We start from the raw sequence: 19,254 nt of genomic DNA, 5'->3' as shown, positions 1-19,254 counted from the left end.
TGCCTTGAGGTATTGATTGAAAAAGTCTAGGGGGGGGGTTTGAAAAAAGTGTACAAATATCATTGAAAACGGAATGGCCGGGCAGAGTGGATGAGACTCCTCAGAGGGGGGAGCGCCGCGTGGCCAAATGGAGGCTGAGCGAGTTGAAAGTGGAGCATGTTTCCACAGTCTGTCAGTGTCGGATTCCTCAAAACACCCCTGACTGTTGATGTTTCATTTTCTTGACTAAAAACCCCCGGCCAGGCGCTCTCCCGGCGCTGCTGCCGCTGCTGCAAAAGACGAAAAAAAGTGAGATCTGATCAAGGCCGCGAGAATGTTAACTACGAGACCAAAGGGAAAATCGCTTCAAGGAGCCGGTAACAGATTGAGTCGGTAAGTGGAACTAACGCTGGTGACGACGCAAAGTAGAGCAGCTTCAGAAAATCAAGGAGGCGAGTCAGGAGAGTTTGTGGGATAGATTTTTGTGCTTTTCCAAAACGTGCCCGGTGAAGTGTTTTTGTTTAAAGGCGTCCAAAGGTGGTGGCGATATTCAAAAGGATGTGCTCGATGTTGGTCAGATCAAATGACTTTCAGCCATGTGATGAATGTGGCAGGTTTTTTAATGTAATCACGTCCAAAATAATGATCTGGGAAAACATTTGGGCATTTCTTTCCCAAAACCTTGTCTCTTCTGTTGTGTTGGATCGGCTGAAATTATGCCATGACTTTCTACAATGTCGTGAATAGGGCACGACTGGGCGGATGTATATATTTTTTTCAAAATCAGCTATTGGCCCACATTAGACGATAAAAAGGCTGATTTCTCCGGAACCAAAAGTAATAGAGACTTCCTGCACTTTTTTGCACTGAAAAGAGCCCAGTCAAAGCTTTAAAAATGAGCCCTCCCAACTTCCTAGGCCTCAGAGAAGCGGAGAAAATCGGTCTCAAGTTTGTCCTCCTATTTTATTCATTTTATGTTGTGTGGACCATAAGAGACACAGACTTACCCTTTTTTGTTTTGGAATCTACTGACTTCTGTCTTTCAAACAAGCTGTCTTTAAGTACCTACTATACATGGATATACTGCACCCCCTGCTGTCACAGTTCAACACAGACACATTTAGAAGCATCATACATAGGATTATAGAATTGAAAAAGAAAATATTGGCCAAAAATATGATGATATGATTTTCTCCTGCCGGGTTTTTGAGTTTTTCCTTGCTGTGCTGGAGAGTCTAAGGACGGGGGACGCCCACGCCGCTCGTCGCTACCTCCTATTGGACATCATATTTGCCTGGATTCACCTGAACTTTTAATTGTCATATTTATTGCTTGTTTTATTGCCTTAATGTTTGGTGCAGCCCTGTGAGGCGACTTCTGTTGTGATATTGGGCTATACAAAACCATTAAACTTGATACTTGAAATATCAGGCATCAGCAAATCAAAATCCCCAATAATTGGCGTCGGCCTAAAATATCGGCCTATACGCTGTATCAGGTATCGGCCATGCAAAACCCCTTCATATCGGTATCGGTATCAGACCCCAAAAATCCATATCGGTCAGGCCCTATTCCTTCAAAAATTCACTGGGGAAAACACTCCATTTTAGGTCGGTATGATGTTCAATTCAAGTGTTCCATAAGTTTGGTTCACCACGAGTTTGAAAAGAGATTCTGTCAAACCCGTCACCGTCTCTCCCGCTGTGTCTGCCTTCAGGTGACCTTCACGAAGAGGAAGTTCGGTCTGATGAAGAAGGCCTACGAGCTGAGCGTGCTGTGCGACTGCGAGATCGCCCTCATCATCTTCAACCACTCCAACAAGCTGTTCCAGTACGCCAGCACGGACATGGACAAGGTCCTGCTCAAGTACACGGAGTACAACGAGCCGCACGAGAGCCGCACCAACGCCGACATCATCGAGGTAAACCGGGGGCGGCACGAGGGGGTGGCACGGGAGGGCGGCGCACACACTCCCAAAAACTGCAACACACATTATAAGGAAACAAGGAGTACTGTAGGTCATTCTATTTGTGTGTACAGGGGTTTCCGTGGGGCATTAAAAAGCATTAAATCTGATTCAAACTAGCATTAAATCTAAATTTATTGGAAAATGATGATATTGCTCAACACTTTTGACCATATAAGTTCATTGAAAAGACCATAGTCATAAACATGAAACTGAAATGGACCACATTGTTTTTGCTCTAAAGTTTCATGTCATGTTCAATTCTCTTTCCTTTGTTTCATGAAATGTTTTCAAACAATCAGCAATTAAATATTCTTTTTTTGTGGAATTAAAATATAGTAGTTGGGCATTAAAATGGCATTAAAATCATTATAATAATAACTTCAACTTCCATAGAAAGTTGACACATTTGTGCATACATCTGTTCACAAATAACTTCCCAGACCTGTTTGAATTTTTATCCCCATTGAAACTAATGGGGATAAGCCAGTCCCCTATATTAAAGCAGTACCAAGTAACGTGTTTACCTTAATAAATTCTTTCCGTAGTTCCTGTGTGGGTAATACAAGTGTTAATGGGATGATTGGAGGGTCTTTCATCTCCCCCTGGTGTCTCTGGCCAGAAAACCATGTTTGCAACTTGACTGCCCCCGGTGCGGAGAAAGCAATACACACTAATGTAATCACGAAGAAGAAGCTAACATGCTAACGGGCAAAGCTAACTGCGGGCTAACGTCACTTTAAACAGTATTTACAGCCAAGTTTGAGTGAAAAAAAATATTTCCATTGTATAATTGGATGCACAGTATCCCTCTCTCCCTTCGCCTTTTCTGTCAGTGTAGTATTTACTCTCCAAGACAATTAATAAGTTAAAAAATCGTAACTTGCTACTACACCTGCAGTTGCGCTTATGGCCTCTAGGGGGAAGAGTTACTTAGTACTGCTTTAAAGTATGGTGTGTAATAGTGATGCGCGGGTCAGGGTTTTTTTCAACCCGCGGGTCCCGCATTTGGAGCAGGTTCTAACCCGACCCGGCCCGCCCCGCAACGTTGTTCTATTTTTACAGCCCACCCCGCCCCGCCCCGCACCCGCAACCATTAAAAATTACGCGTTACAACTATGATCCGTATGAACAGCACCGGCGTGTCAGCCCCTCCTCTCTCTCTCCCTCCGAAGAGCGCTGGGCAAGAGGGAGAGAGGAAGAGAGCAGAGGTCGGCCTAACGCGAAGTCACACACAGTCGCACATACGGTGGAAAATAGGAAACATGAAAAACAAAAGCGTTCTCTGGATCACAAGCTGCAAAACGCTGCTTGTTTTATGAAAATCCGACGTATATTTACGCCAAAAACCTGCTGTAAAGACGACGGAATAAGTTGTGAATGAATTCAATTAATGCGCGTACGGAGGCATAGAGTGCCCGCGACCGGCATTTTTTGACCCGCCCCAATCCGCCCCGCGATCGAAGGAGAATTTCACGACCCGACCCGAACCGCGGGCAGACCGCGGGGCCCGCGGTGGAACCCGCAACCCGCGCATCACTAGTGTGTAATGACATGTCCGCTTCATGGCATTTAAATCATTTCTGTGGTTTCTCCATCATTAACATATTAGAAAAATGATGTTTAGTGGCTATTGAGAGAAGAAACTTTCCTGATACGATTTAGCATTTAGCTCAGAGTCCACTTTCCCACGCTAATTCTTATCTAAAGTAAGTTCTCAAAAGGTTTGTACATTCATTCATTGTATCTAGCTGGGTTTTGACATCACCTCAATGCAGTCGATGGGTCAACACCAGCTGAAAACATTTGAATAGTTTATGATCTGGGATGTTTGAGGGCTAAATGCTAACGCTAAAACTTTTCCCAGACTAACCAGCTAGCTAACTGTCCGCTTCTTCTTTTTATTTCTATGGGCGTGGCTTCACTAGGTCTTCTTCTAGTTGTTTTATTTGATTCACTTAACCTTTTTGAGGATTTGATTGAAAGTAGATTTTTCACTTCTCAATGTGGTTACTGTTTTAACATACAATTGCAGTTTGTGTTTATTTGTTTACCTCCTTATCTTTTTACTTTTAAGCACGGCACTCACAGCAACCTTCTATACATCACGGACAACACGTCGTGCAATTTAGCTTTACATAATTTGCGCTTCAAATTGCCCGGAATAGGAAAAGATGCCGACATTACCGCGTTTTCCCCCGTGTTCCTGGAGGTGTCGGGTGAGATGTTGTGTTGACGTTTCCCGCTGTGCGTGCCACCGTTAAATAAGCCCAGTGGGATCATTATTGGAGCCCATTTAAACTAATCTAATCTGTTCCTCTCCAGACGCATTCGCACTAAATGAAGTCTGGGGCCAGTCCATCAAGGCCGCGCGAGTTCACTGCAGAGCGGAGATTGTACTTACTTTTATTACCTTTAGAAAGAGCGCACTTTGTTCTGAGTTGTATACGCTGTACATTTGTTACCAGATAAAACATTGTCTCACGCTCCCTGAACCACTCTGTGAATGGGAGCCGATGAATCCGGGCACTAGAGTCTTGACTAGTGTTACTCAACTGGCGGGTCGGGACCAAAAATTGGGTCACGGATCCATTTTGGGTTCAAATACATTCCTTTGAGTTGAAGGTACTTGTGCAAGAGGCGCCAAATAGATCAGGGTGAGTTGAGATTAAATCAACCGTGATCTGTGAGGAGAATATTTTATTTATTATTTATTATTTATTATTATTAACAGACGAATACAGCTTTTCATCCAGTAGTGATGTTGAGTATCAGACAGTGGTGTTTAACCCCTTAACTCCCACCTGAACCGAGCACATTTTCTCCAGTTTGGCTTTACCCCAGTCCAAAAGCTTCTGGAAAAAAGCTGTGAAAATAGCAACAAAACTGAGACGAAAACAATGATGGAAATGTGACAAAAAAGTGACGAAAAATTTGCAAATATGTCATAAGAAATTGACAAAAAATGTACGAAAAAATGACCAAAATGTGACAAAAATGACCAAAATGTGACAAAAAAATTACAAAAATATGACAAAAATGTGATAAAAATTCGAGAAAACAATTGCAAAAATGTGACAAAAATGACCAAAATGTGACAAAAAAATTACAAAAATATGACAAAAATGTGATAAAAATTCGAGAAAACAATTGCAAAAATGTGACAAAAATGACAAAAATGTACGAAAAAATGACAAAAAATGACAAAAATGTGATAAAAATTTGACAAAAAAAATACAAACAAATTACAAAAAATGTGACAAAAATGTGATAAAAAATTGATGAAAAAATGACAAAAATGACATAAAAGTTACAAACACCCAACATAAAAATGATGGAAAAAAATTCTGATGACGTGAGGAAAAAGATCCTCTTGGTTTAGGCGGGAGTTAAGAGGTTAAAGTACTATTACTTGAGTAAAAGTACAAACACTACAGGTCAGTTATTATCCCAATACAAGTAAAAGTCACACAGACAGATTTATACGGTAAAGCATACAGTGCAAATGTGTTTAAATAAGTGGTATTAAAAATAACATGACCTTGACGAACCCTCCATGTTATGAGACAGTGGTATTGACAGTGCACCTGCATAGCGCCACCTACTGTTCCGGAGTGTGCATTTTTATTTTTGACCTAAATATGCCGCCAACTTTATGCTTTTTACTTTACTTAATATAAATATAGAGCAGTAGAAAGTAATATCTTGCAAATGTTCTGGAATAAAATTATTAACTTCTCAACTACACTACTCATTAAATGTAGTTCCTCGAAAACCGACCACCTCCAGAGCCCCACCTGTTGAGAACCATTGATCTAGACCAAGGGCTGTCGACGATGTGCAAGACCCGGGGTGCTGTGGGAAAATGTGCGATTTATATGACAAATAGGGATAAATGATCAAAAATCATTCAACTGAACTGTTAAAATTCATCTGTAACCCAATAAGATACGTTTAAGTTGTTTTTTTTTGCCATGAAATGTATTTGTAGTAGGCCTAAAGCTGTTATAGTCCGGGGTGGGGTGGCGTTTGGGCGTTTGGGTGTTACGCAGCGATCAGCAGTGGAGGAGAACTGGCACTTCTCTCTCGCTCTGTGCAGCGCGTTTGACAAAGCAGAGCGAGTTCCCATGAAATGATCGAAACAGTTGAGATTTGAACATATCTGGCTATAATCAGCCCATGGACGGCTGAAAAACACCCTGTGAAAATCTTCAATCTGAAGCGCACGTGATATTAAGCGATAGCGATCGATCAGCGGCAACGCCTGCCGTTTCTAAACGTGGTATTTAAGCATTTAGCCTCTTCCCATAACGTTTGTGTCTGTCCTGAGTGAGGAGGAGCTGGAGCTGTGAAAGGCAGAGAGAGAGGGAGAGCATGAGATCGATACCGGAGGAGTTTGGTCTTTGCTTTGCACTTTTCTACATATTCTGCAACATACTGATAATTATTATATTTAAGCGGGATATGTTTTATTTATGTTGGAAGTATATATTAAAGTTAAAACAGTGCAATTTAGACCATAGATACAGACGGCATCTCTGGAATCGCCCATATATGGTCATTTTTGAAAACAGTTAAGGGGGAAAACAATTGAAAAAATCTAAACTTTGTCTAATTATTCAAAAACTACTGGAACAAATGCTGAAATATGAATATAGTTTCTACTAAATAAAGATACAAAGACATGGGGAGGAGCAAAGTGGTTCAACAGCCCATAAATACATAAATAACTGAGAATGCTAGCTTCATGCTACATGTTAGCATTGGGCTAATGCTAACGGTTAGCTAGCGCTTGCTACAACTGCCGTTTTTTAAGTTGATATTCCACCAGAAAATGGCTAAAAAGAGGGAAAATTGTGTTTCTCTAAAGATTCTATTTTCCCCCTCGGCGAAGCCACGCCCCCTTCTATGACGAGATGCCGTCTGTATCTATTAGTAGGTTTCCTTTCCGGCCTGGAGCCTGGGCTAAAATAAGGAGCTAAAAAGTATAGAATCTGGCACTTGATTAAGCCCTATGGCGGGTGTGCACTGTACGATTTTGGCTGTCTGCGACGTACAATCCCTAGTCATGGGAAAAATCGTTGACAAAGATTTAAAATAGAACCCTCGTACGACCAAAGCTATGACCAGCATCAGACAGTGCTTGATATTTTGGAACTTTAGTCACAGAGGGAACCATCCTCTCGCTACAGAGAGGATCTCTGTCAGTGTCCTGTCAACAAATCAGTCACAAGCAAGAGGCTGGGCATGAGCGGGTCCGACTCATTTTTACAGGACTTTCCCTGCACTTTTCCGAGGAAATAAACACCGCTAGCATCTGGTGCTTGCCTTAGGTAAACACACACCAACATAACCTGCATCGTCTTATCAATGAATTAAAACAGCCGTGAGACACATTCTCACATAAGACATTAGGGTTATAGTGCAGATATATCAAAACATTATGTAGGGGTGCCGTGGAGCTGAAAAGGTTGAGAACCACAGATCTAGACCAAACTCGTTTACATTCATCCCAGAACTGTGCTTACTGCTGAAGTTCCTGACAGTGTTTAATCATTCGCCTCATTTTGTCATGTTTTGGTTGGAGTAATGTGCTTCCCCGGCCTCTCTCTCTCTCCTCGCTGTGGGCAAAGGCTTCAGTGGAGCACGTCAGGCTCCACATTGTACGCTTTGCTGACCCTTTTATCCATAATGGCCCTCTCATGAATTGAACACGAGCGGCTTGGATGTGAATCAGCGCGTCCTGTGCGGAGCCTATAGAGCACTTCCACCACACATTACTCCACATATGGGCTGTTCGAGGCTAGAAATGTGATTCACTCGGATTCGCATGGCAAGTTGAAGAACGGTCAACCACAAAATGGTAGACACTCTGACCACGAAAGGCAAAACAATACGAGGCTACTAGCTTTTCATGACATTTCATAGATTAAATTGTCTTGTTGTGGTTGGCCTTGTGCGCCTTGCTAATAAAAGACATGCATGAAGGATAAATCACAAAAAAATGCCTTGACTTGACAAAGTTGAACAATTAAGGCGAGATGCTGCCGATGAATAGGGAAAAAATAATTTCATTTAGCAATATCAGTTCGAACGCGGTTGTGGCTTAAAGCTCAATAAATCATGTTAGGAATTAGAAATTGAAAAATGGATCTGAATCATGCTATTTTAGCCATCCCACAGTAAAGTATGGCATTTATATGATATATTGTACCTCTGCCACTATGGAGCACTATTTTTTGTGAGAAATATAAGTATTTTCTGGGGGTATTTTGCAAACCTGGAAGACACAACGCTCGATTCAGTTAACTACGCCCCCTCTGTCCGAGCTAATCTACCCATGCATTATTAGCAGTAAAAGAAATACGATGCAGTTATGAGGAGTTGACATCTGCAACACCGCTTCATAAATGGCTAACACACATTTTAATTGATTCACCGCTCTGGTCCATTGGGTGTTTACATTATGGGACTCGCGTTGGTTATAAAAGTTTATCCTCTTTGATTCTGTCGAAGGTTCACATCCATCGGAGACAGTCACTGAAAAACATTATTTTGGCTGATAGTCGCCGAATCCCGGAAAGAAATTCCAACTTCTGGCGAGTGGCCTCTTCTTCATTTAGTTAAATAAAGTCGTGTCCTCGTAGCCAAACGCGCTTTTCTCGTGACGTTATCGTTAGGTAAGAAATAATAAGCCTGGCATCCAGACTAATCTCCGATGTTTATTAATTAATAAACAGGAGACTAGTCTGGCGACCCTGTCGTAGAAAAGCTACTGCTGGAGGCGGGACTAATGTGGGACAACCGAAGCGCAGCAGCCAATGAGAACATAGCGGATGTGACGACAGAAACAGCGACAAAAAGTTGCATCATTCGGACATTAACAATGGTGCTCCTGCCACACGGAGTTCAGTAAATGACTTCTGTCGTTTATGTCAGAAAAACTTAAGAATACAAGCATACCGGAGCATTCCGTGAAGTGGTTGCTTGTGTTGAAAAACTACAAAACAAAGGTGCAACAACGTGACGCCCGTTCAGGGAGCTGCTCTGATTGGTCGGTAGGCTCCACATCGCTGCGTCACTTCCTTTGAAAGCGCGCAATGGAGTGTTGCCAGACCCTCTTCTGTAAAGAAGCGGAGTCTGGTTGGCGAGACTAAGAAATAATGTGTCCAGAGTAGGTTAGAAAGAGCTCCTCCTCCTTCACAACTTTCAGTGCAAACACGCCATCTGTTCAGGCGCTCAGGGGGTGCCTTTTTTTTTTCTACGGGTCAGTGCGGACTGTGTCCATGTTTGTGAATGAATAAGCGCGGGAAAGCGGCCCGATGCGACGTTGTAGTTACTTCCTGGATATCTCCGGCTCGTTAGCGACAACGCATCATGAAAATAAGCATCTTAATGGGTGAGTTTGGTCTTTTTTATACGCTGATATTAAAACTAAGATGTATAGGGAGAAATCGAGTTAAAATCTCAACATTGACCACCATTTTCATAAATAGTTGCATTGTGCACCTTTAAATGAAACTATTTCCTTCAAACTTTTGATCATTGTTTAAAGTTGCTATGAAAACGTGTGACATAATAATATATCGGGCCTTTACAAAAACTAAAAGTAGAAGTAAGTAAGATTGTGAACACTTTGAATAATGTCCAACCTCCGAAAAGCGGCTTATTATAAATGCAGTAGAAATACACTCATTATGAATAGTCACCAAAGCAACCCAAGGAAAACTAATCACTCTTCCTATAATGAATGTAAAACGCCACTGGCTGCACCTGCTAGCCCATATGCACCGCTCCGCTAGCATCTGTTTCTTTGATTTCCACTATGAACCAATATTCCCCTCCGTCCCCTGAGTAACGACTCACTGCGGTAAACTTTGACCCCAAATATGTTCACTTTATTCGCCTTATCAAAAACAAATATACTCGCGCAGAGCCCCGGGGCCGTAGCGTTTGCTTGTTTCATCTTCCAAACGCCCGAAGGGTTGTGTTGACCTCTTAACTGCTGGAGCTGTAAGGTACCATCCTCCTCCGTCTTCTCCAACGTGATCAACAAGCGGACAAGTGAATCAATCGCGGGCTGCGTCGCTGGGGATTCTTCAAAAACACATAAATCCAATACTACTCAGACTGTCAGTGGAGCAGTTAGGGTTGTGAGAGGGCAGGGGGGGCATTGGAAGGTCATGGGAGCTTCCAAACCGCGCTTAGTGCGTTGGAAAGGCCAGGGAATGCAAACATGCTATAAAGGCCCTGTTATTATGAATTGTTGATGCCTTTTAAAATGCTTGAACATATGAATAAAATCTCTTCATCGGTATAAACTTGCCTATTTAAACTACTGGTAGCCGGATGCATTTTCAAATTCTCTTTTCATACCCTAACCTTGTTTCCTGGTAACTTTCATTCTAACACTGGGTTAGGGTTTGGATTACCATAATTACCATAGATACCATGTTATTACACTTTATGGCAAAAAAAACATCAACCAGTTTCTTTCTTCTATTTTTTTCATATTAAAACACAAACCCTATTGCTGAAACATGGCCAAAAGACAGACCTTTCATATAAACTTCATCTCAAACAGATGAACAAAAACAAGACATTTAACACACGAAACTCTTCCCTTTTCTCATCCAAACTGAACAAGGTGCTGAGATTTTAAAGTCTCATGATGATTGTTGAGATTGACCAAAGCTAAGATTGCGATTTGGAATAAATTTTAACCTGTTTAGCTGGGTATAGATTGTTCAATTTTGACCCGTCTGCGATGAACAATCCCCAATCGTGGGGAAAATCTTAAGTCATAGTCTAAAATCGTGGGTCACAGGTCATACAGTGAGACAGGGACAGAGATTAAAGGGATGTTTCAGTATTTTTGACATAGGGCCTCATTTCCTAGTTATCCAGAGTGTTGCTGGTACCTGGAGATATTTTTTTTGTAATTCATGCAGTTCTTATATTTGAAGAGTTTTGTGGCGCTTAGGCTAATGCAAGGCTAGCTCATTTCTACGATATCAGCTAGCCTGCATTAAAAACACACTGACCCGCTCCACAGAGCACCTGAGGCAAATCACTTATAACGCCAGACTAACCATATAAATGTCTGTGTCGATAGAATAATTTTAACCATTTTGCATTTAAAAGACCTTCAGCTTTGTGGTTGTATAAGAAAATAGTCCCTGAAAATGCGATCATTCATGTGATGCAAGGTGAGTTATATTCCGAAAATTATTCTATCGACACAAACATTTATATGGTTAGTCTGGTGTTATAAGTGATTTGCCTCAGGTGCTCTGTGGAGCAGGTAAGACTGTTTTTAATGCAGGCTAGCTGATACCATAGAAATGCGCTAGCCTTGCATTAGCCTAGCGCCACGAAACTCTTCAAACACAAAAACTCAAAAAAAATATCTCCAGGTACCAGCAACTCTCTGGATAACTAGGAAATGAGGCCCTATGTTAAAAATCCTGAAATATCCCTTTAACTTTGGTACGACCAAAGACGAGCTACGACCGACATCAGGCAGTGTCTGATAGTTCGGAACGCTCTGAGTGAGCCTCCTCTCGCTGCATCGATGATCTCTGTCAAGTGCCTCGTCAATGGAATACAACATCAGCGCACGACTCGTCACTAGCAACAGAGGCCAGGCCACACTTTTCCGTGGAAATGAAACTCACTATGACAAACTTTGGTCGTAACTAAATTTCTCTCTTTGAACCATTACCATCTCCTCATCTAAAAACGTGACAAAATGGGACATCTAAAATGCAACATACACCCAGCTTAAAGGAATAGGCCACCGTTTTTACATACTAAAATATGTTCTTACCTCACTTTAGACGTGTTAATATATCCCCGTCTGGTCTTTGTCCGTGCGCTCTGCCAGGCAAACGGAGCACATACGCAGCCTCTCCCACATGTCACATAGCTCCGAAAAAGCTCACGATAGAAGCTACCAAGCTCTTCCACGTGTTCCCTATTTAAATAAAGTTACGTGAAGTGTTTTCATGCGAAGTATATTTACACAGAAATGTAACATGTCGATTTTATAAGCAAATAAAAAGGGGGACTATATTGTGAGGCGTAATGATACGAGGAGTAAAATGTCCGCGCAGTAACTCCTAAAGACTTCCCCGCTCACTTCCGTCAATAACCTTTAGGAGTTACTGCGCGGTACGTTTTGCTCCTCGTATCATTACGCCTCACAATATAGTCCCCCTTTTTATTTGCTTATAAAATCGACATGCTACATTTCTGTGTAAATATACTTCGCATGAAAACACTTCACGTAACTTTATTTAAATAGGGAACACGTGGAAGAGCTTGGTAGCTTCTATCGTGAGCTTTTTCGGAGCTATGTGACATGTGGGAGAGGCTGCGTATGTGCTCCGTTTGCGTGACAGAGCGCACGGACAAAGACCAGACGGGGATATATTAACTCGACTAAAGTGAGGTAAGAACATATTTTAGTATGTAAAAACGGTGGCCTATTCCTTTAAGGCATCGAGATTGGCGTGTGCGCTACGAGCGAACCCACTGACCATACTGCCCCACTCAGGCTCTGTTTTAGTTCGAAGCTAAAATCCCCATGCCTCCGTCGGGCGAACTAAACTGCCTGTGTGCAAGACTACCCCTGCCATCATTCAAAAATAACGGCTCACTCGACGTCAATAGAAGTCGGCCATAATCAAGCGTCTGCGGTCGCCGCCTCTCCCCTCCCTTCGTTTCTCATTTGCCTCGTGCGGCGCGTGTCTCCGAGTGTCAGCAGTAAAGCCCCTCTCTGCAGGCAGTATCTCCAGCTGCAGATGGCTCTTAAGTGTATGCCGGAGCGCGTGCGGGCCTGCGTGTCTACGGGAAAAAGAGGCGCGTTGGGGTCGGGCAGCTCCGGGCCACATCAGCTCAAGCTCCGCTGCCCCCTGTTTGTGCGCCTACATGTGTTTGTCTTTTCAAGTGTGCCGCTACGTCTATTTCCCCGTCCCCTCTCTCTCTCTCTCTCGCATGCAAGTGGACGTCTCATACAATATTCAAGTCCAGCGAGATGTGTTGTCGGTCAGGGGTGCGTTTCCTTTTTTTTTTCTCTTTTCGACATGGCTAGATTTTCCGGGCCGCAGATGCACGCGTCTCGTTTTTTTTGACCGCGGGGCGTTTAGATACTTTCCATAGCGTGTCCTCAGATATCCCTCGCCTAAAGCGCGGTCCCCAAAGTCTGGACCGCACTTGCTTGGACCAATATAAGTCACTCCCCGTGGATGTGTCGTGGCAGATATTGCTCGAATGGAAACAGAAAGAAATGGTTTGTTTTTGACCTTCATTTATCCATGAACGTCCCACAGAGATGCCAGAATGTCTTTTCTTCGGGGGTTAGTCCTGGCCTCAGAGGGAAGTCTATTGTCAACGTTTTTAGTGGTATCTGGGGAGGAACGTGCAAACTCCACTCTGCAGAAGGCTAACCGCTGTGCCACTGTGAAGAGAAAGGTTTCATACGAGGTGAAAAGTTGTGGTAAGAGATTGGCACTTTGTAGGTTGATGGAGTGAGGCTTTTTTTGTAGGGAGTGGGACTTAACAGATCTCATTTTTACTGAACATGAGGTAGGGCTGCTCGATTATTGAACAAATAATAATCACGATTATTTTTGTCATAATTGAAATCAGGATTATTCAAACGATTATTTGTTGCCTTTAAAAAAAAAACATCAAAAAAGTGACAAAAATCCAGCAAAAAAAGACAACAATCCAGCAACAAAGTGACAAGAATCCAGCAAAAAAGTGACAAAAATCCAGCAAAAAAGTGACAAAAATCCAGCAAAAAAATGACAAAAATCCAGCAAAAAAGTGACAAAAATCTATTAAAAAAAAAGACAAAAATCCAGCAAAAAAGTGACAAAAATCCAGCAAAAAAAGACAAAAATCCATCAGAAAAAAGACAAAAATCCAGCAAAAAAGTGACAAAAATCCAGCAAAAAAAGACAAAAATCCAGCAAAAAAATGACAAAAATCCAGCAAAAAAGTGACAAAAATCCAGCAAAAAAAGGGACAAAAATCCAGAAAAAAAGTGACAAAAATCTATAAAAAAAAAGACAAAAATCCAGCAAAAAACTGACAAAAATCCAGCAAAAAAAGACAAAAATCCAGCAGATAAAAAAAAGGCAAAAATCCAGCAAAAAAGTGACAAAAATCCAGCAGAAAAAAGACAAAAATCCAGCAAAAAAGTGACAAAAATTAAAAATTTGAAAAAAAAAAATATATATTATAATCGATTTTTTGCGATTATGCTAATTTTGTAATAGTTTACTGTTGTAATCGAAATCGTAATCCTAACATGAGGTTAGGGTTAGGGTTCGGGACAGCGGGTGTGATACAGGTTGTGTTTCAGAAAGGTCTCATATTTTTTAGAAACTGGAAGGTCTTGGCTTTCGAACAAACTGGCAAATCGGCAGTAAACTCTACCGTCAATAAGCTTTGAGATTTGGGTATGTACAGTATAATTGGAGAAAACAACCTTAAACCCACCCGTAGTGGACAGGTTCAAGTATAATTTTGTTGATCTTGGTTCCTTGGCAGTGTAAACATCGGCAATTATTTAGACAAAGTTGCAGATTCGTCCATTGGCGTGACTGACAACCTGGTTATTACATCCAATCCAGTTCGTGCTTAGTAAACCGCCAGTTTAGCGGAACTCAGTGGATATTGTTTGCTTGACGTGTTTGCCCTGTCAGCGCCGGGGCCATAACAACAGCTCACGGACAGCCACTGAGACGGGAGAATTGGAGGGGGGGGGGATAGACTTTAAAACGTGCCCATCCGCGCAGGGCTCTCCAGGCAAGTGCTTTTGAGTATAAATTATAGAGTATGGATGTAGCCAGTCACGCAGCCACGATCTCACATGCCGCCGCCGCTGCTTTGGGCCTGGTCACAGTGGGAACTCTCCCTTCATGGGTTTCAAGTCACATGACCACGTGTAGATGTCATTTTGTTGGATTTTTTCGAGTAGCAGTGTTTTAAATGTGTCAATACTATGGAAGCAACCCCACATGAGCGTTACCATTTGAGAGTTCTTGATCTTGGGTTCGCTGCAGTTGGTCAGGTCTTGGTTCAGGACTAGAATATCCTGAAAGACCACTTTATTCCGTCAATTGATGTCTTCTTCCCTGATGGCACGGGCTTATTCCAAGATGACAATGAAAGGATTAATCAGGCTCATGAAAGAGTGGTTCAGGGAGCATGATGGACACGTGCGCATGGATTTCCAGATCTTAACCCCATTGAGAGTCTTTGGGATGTGCTGGAGAAGGCTTTGCAGAGTGGTCACACTCTCTCTGCACTACTGGGTCTTTTGAGGCACCACAACCAAATCTTCAACCAAAAAGACATGTCATGACCTAAAAAATAATATTTGTCCCAGATTACTGTTGATTTAAAGCCACACTGCGTAGAATTTTACCCAAAAAATTAAATTGAAATACAAGCTTATATTTTATGACAGATATTTTCAGCATTGAAAAATACCTCAAACAAACATTTAATTTTGCTGTAAGCGGCTCATGACTTTACCGGGAGTGGGTGCGTCTCCAGCTCGTTTCCATGGAGATGTCGACTAAAGTCAGCAGAATTTGACATTTAAACAGGTTAGGTTCCCATCCAAATCCATTCTTTAACTTCTCACTGCAGAAATAGCGTTGTCTGTCGAGCTGGTCATTAGGAGCATGTTTTGTGTTGATGGCAACAGTATAGTCCAAAATGTTACGCAGTGTACCTTTAAGCTCTGGATCAACCCATACAGCTGGTCAAAAGAACTCCACACCAGTCATTTTAACATCAATATTTAAAAGCTTGTGACCCACTGAAAATGATCCTTCAACACACCTTTGGGTCCCGAACCATTAGTCGAGAACCAGTGGTTTCACCTACAGGCACGGCAGGTTTTACTCATGACGCTGCCCCATTGGAGCCACGGGGATTTCACTTTGCCGAGGACATGTTATGTAAACCATCACCGCCTTTTCCATTCGCGATTCCATTTCAATTGCAATTTTGACCGGATTGCGATCGATGCTACACCCCCTGCCATGGAGTCCGGAGCTGTGTAGGCTTTGAAATGTGAGATTCCCTTTGATAACTGCGCAGCGCTGAGATGCATATGCGGCGGGATGCACGTGCCGTCCTGAGTGTAAGTGTGTGGGCAGCTTTCTCCTCCTCTCCTGCCAGAACGTGTTAATCCGCTCCGTTTGCAACTCCCAATCAGGGCAATGGAAGGAAGAGCGCGCCAGGGACAGAGCCTACAGTGCACATGGGCAGCCAGCAAGGGGGAAGAGCTGGGGAACGGGAGGAGGGGGGTGAAGGGACACGCCGGAGAACAGGGGAGGCCCTCTCTCTGCATAACAGTCCGATAACAGCAGCTCTCAAACACAGTAACCACCGGGTCGGAGGGAGACTCAAGTATACAGTACAATGGAGTATCTTGGGTGATGGTATTCTACTTAAGTCCTACATTGAGGCTGATTCACTGTTACGAGAACCTAGCTGCAGGTTTAGCCCATTGAACATGTTTTGGGGTGATGGACCAGACCTGTTTGAAGTACACCCACTAAATTAAATCCCTATATTAAAGCATGACGTGGTATGACATGTCCGTATCATGGCATTTCTATAATTTATTTGGGATTTCCGATTATTAACATATCAGGGACCCTTTTTACATGCTAATTCGCTAAGGCTAGTTAAAGTGATAGTCTGTAAGTTTGCAAAGTGAGGAGAGACGGCAAAATTTGAAAGTAAGCAATCAAATCCCTCCCCTCTTTATCCAGAAAGCCTTTCTTAGTTTGCAAAATGAGGAACAGGATTTTCAAAGCAATCAAGCTCCTCCCCCTCCTTCCTGATTGGACCTGACAGTCTGGTCCACAGGAGAAGCTCGTCTCATTGGTCAACGCGGGAGGACACTAGATTCTGACTAGTTGCTGAGATCCGGGAAGGATGGACTTTACACAAAATAATATATATATATTACTACTTATTTTACATCAAAATGCAAGATTTCCAACATTTTTTTCCAAACTATCACTTAAAATCTATAAAGGCCTGCACATTCGTGAATGATTTTTAACTAAGCTTTGACGTAACCTAAATGTGGTTGATGAGTTGTCAACACCTGATAACAACTGGAGCACTCATAATGTGCAATGTTTGATGGCTAAATGCTAGCTGCTACAGGATAAATACATTGAACAGGCTAACGGACGCTAACTGCTAACTGCCCGCATACTTTACACTGCCTTTTAAACATGCATTTTATGATTTTAATCGTAAAATGCTGCCGATTTTTGTTAATTGAGGTTTGTAAAATGACGGGGGGATTTTTTGTTGTTGTTTTTTCAAGAAGTTTAGCGATCATATCACAATATTGCCACAATCCGTTTTGAGATCTTCCTAGGTTAATTTGCAAAGTAAATAAGTGAAATCCGAGTCTTCAGAACAACCGTTATACAACAGTCTCACTGCTCTAAATGATGTGCTGATTGTCAGTGAATGGCTAGTTGGCTAACACAGTGTGAAGACATTAGCTTGATTTCCATTTCTGTCTGAAGCTGGAATTAGTTCATTGGTGCCTGATTTGACCTCTGGAATGGTAAATTGTTATTATTATTATTATTTGAACCCCAACTACTGGACAAAATGCCGCAAGAGTGGAACTTTGTATTGCAGAATGTAGCTTGTTGCAGAATCTGTTTACTGGCAGAGATATTGCGGTGTTGCTAAGCTTAGTCAGCTACTGTTGTTTCTTTGTCGTGGTGCCAGAGTACAGCGAAGTTAAGTATGAGTTGCAGTACAATAAAAGATACTGACGGCTGTGGTATAATGAGGCATCGGAGGAGCAGGCTCGTGCTTTGAGGTTATTCAATAGAAAAGCTTCAACAAAATTTGGGCCCCGGTTTCTGGCAAACATAATGTTAAAACTTATTCACCCCCACCTTAACCAAGCACAAATCTATAAAGCTCCTCGACTGGAGAGTTTGCAGCTTAAAGGCCAGTGTAATGCCTCATTTGAAAGCTAAGACCTACAAAGCAAGCTCGGTTAAAGGGATATTTCAGGATTTTTGACATAGGGCCTCATTTCCTAGTTATCCAGAGTGTTGTTGATTTCTGAAGATTTTTTTTCATTATTATTCATGCAGTCCTTATATTTGAAGAGTTTAGTGGTGCTAGGCTAGTGCTAGGCTAGTGCATGTCTATGGTAACTAGTAGCCTGCATTAAAAACCTCTTCAAAATCGTGGGGTCGTCCTCCAAACGTTGCCATATCCGATTTGTAGAAAGCTCCTTTGTGAAGTCCGCGTGTAGTAGTGCCAGCCGCGGGTAAACTAAAACTACTGTAGATCCGGTAAGCTAGCAGATCACTCCGTCGCTGCGTAGCTTACAACCAGGAAGCTGATGCTGCTCAAATATAATACAAAATGGTTATATTTCAAAAATTATTCAGTCAACACAGAGTCTGGTGTTATAAGTGAGTTGCCTCAGACTGTTTTTAATGCAGGCTACTAGTTACCATAGACATGCACTAGCCTAGCACTAGCCTAGCACCACTTAACTCTTCAAATATTTTTTAATTCACTGCGTGAATTAAAAAAAAAAAATATATCTCCAGAAATCAACAACACTCTGGATAACTAGGGAATGAGGCCCTATGTCAAACATCCTGAAATATCCCTTTAAGGCGGAAGTTATGAGATTACGACGGTTACTTTTGTAGAGTAACCAGTAAGATGACGCTCTCGTTTGCGTGCCCGAGCCATTTAATGCTAGTTCCCTTTTCGGCACAGTAACTCCTTAGTTCTGGTCATCTCCTTCTCCCTCTCATCATTTCCTGCTGTTCAATTTCTCAGCGTCAGAGGTCTCCATGACCGTGTAGAAGTAGGTTATTGACCTTTTGTATTTTCCTCATAATCTGTGTGCTTTACATAATCTGTGGTGTATGTTTTTTTCTTAATCGGAGCCACTCACCGTGCTTTATTGCTTTTCAAGGATGTTAGCATGTCGACCTCTGAGGACAGCTGCTGTAGTTTGCCATAAATAAAGTTCCGAGAAACTGCTTGTCTGCAGTGTTTTGCAAACATTTTGTACAAAGTAGGCTACTACTACATCAAATATTTGACCTTCCAAGTACCACCAGGCCCAGACCAGTGTTCATTTTGACAACATATTTTAATTTAGTTTTAGTCTTTTGACGAAAATGTAATTCGATTTTAGTCTAGTTTTAGTCCAAGAAATATCTTCAATTTTAGTCTAGTTTTAGTCGACTAAAATTAAATTTAGTTGA

The 19,254-nt window shown here is 42.1% G+C and overlaps 1 protein-coding gene across 8 annotated transcripts in view; it reads left to right on the top strand.

Moving 5' to 3' along the window:
• The window catches only part of mef2d (myocyte enhancer factor 2d), a 275,105-nt gene that overhangs the window by 165,094 nt on the left and 90,757 nt on the right, over positions 1-19,254 (top strand). For all 8 annotated transcript variants that reach the window (XM_079561919.1, XM_079561925.1, XM_079561923.1 and 5 more), the window contains exon 4: positions 1,697-1,900. In XM_079561919.1, coding sequence (XP_079418045.1) covers positions 1,697-1,900 — 204 coding nt within the window. The remainder of the gene's footprint in view (positions 1-1,696; positions 1,901-19,254) is intronic.

The sequence above is a fragment of the Gobius niger genome (assembly GCF_951799975.1).
Source record: "Gobius niger genome assembly, chromosome: 8".
Taxonomy (NCBI): Eukaryota; Metazoa; Chordata; class Actinopteri; order Gobiiformes; family Gobiidae; genus Gobius; species Gobius niger.
This window is presented reverse-complemented; position numbering and strand designations above follow the sequence as displayed.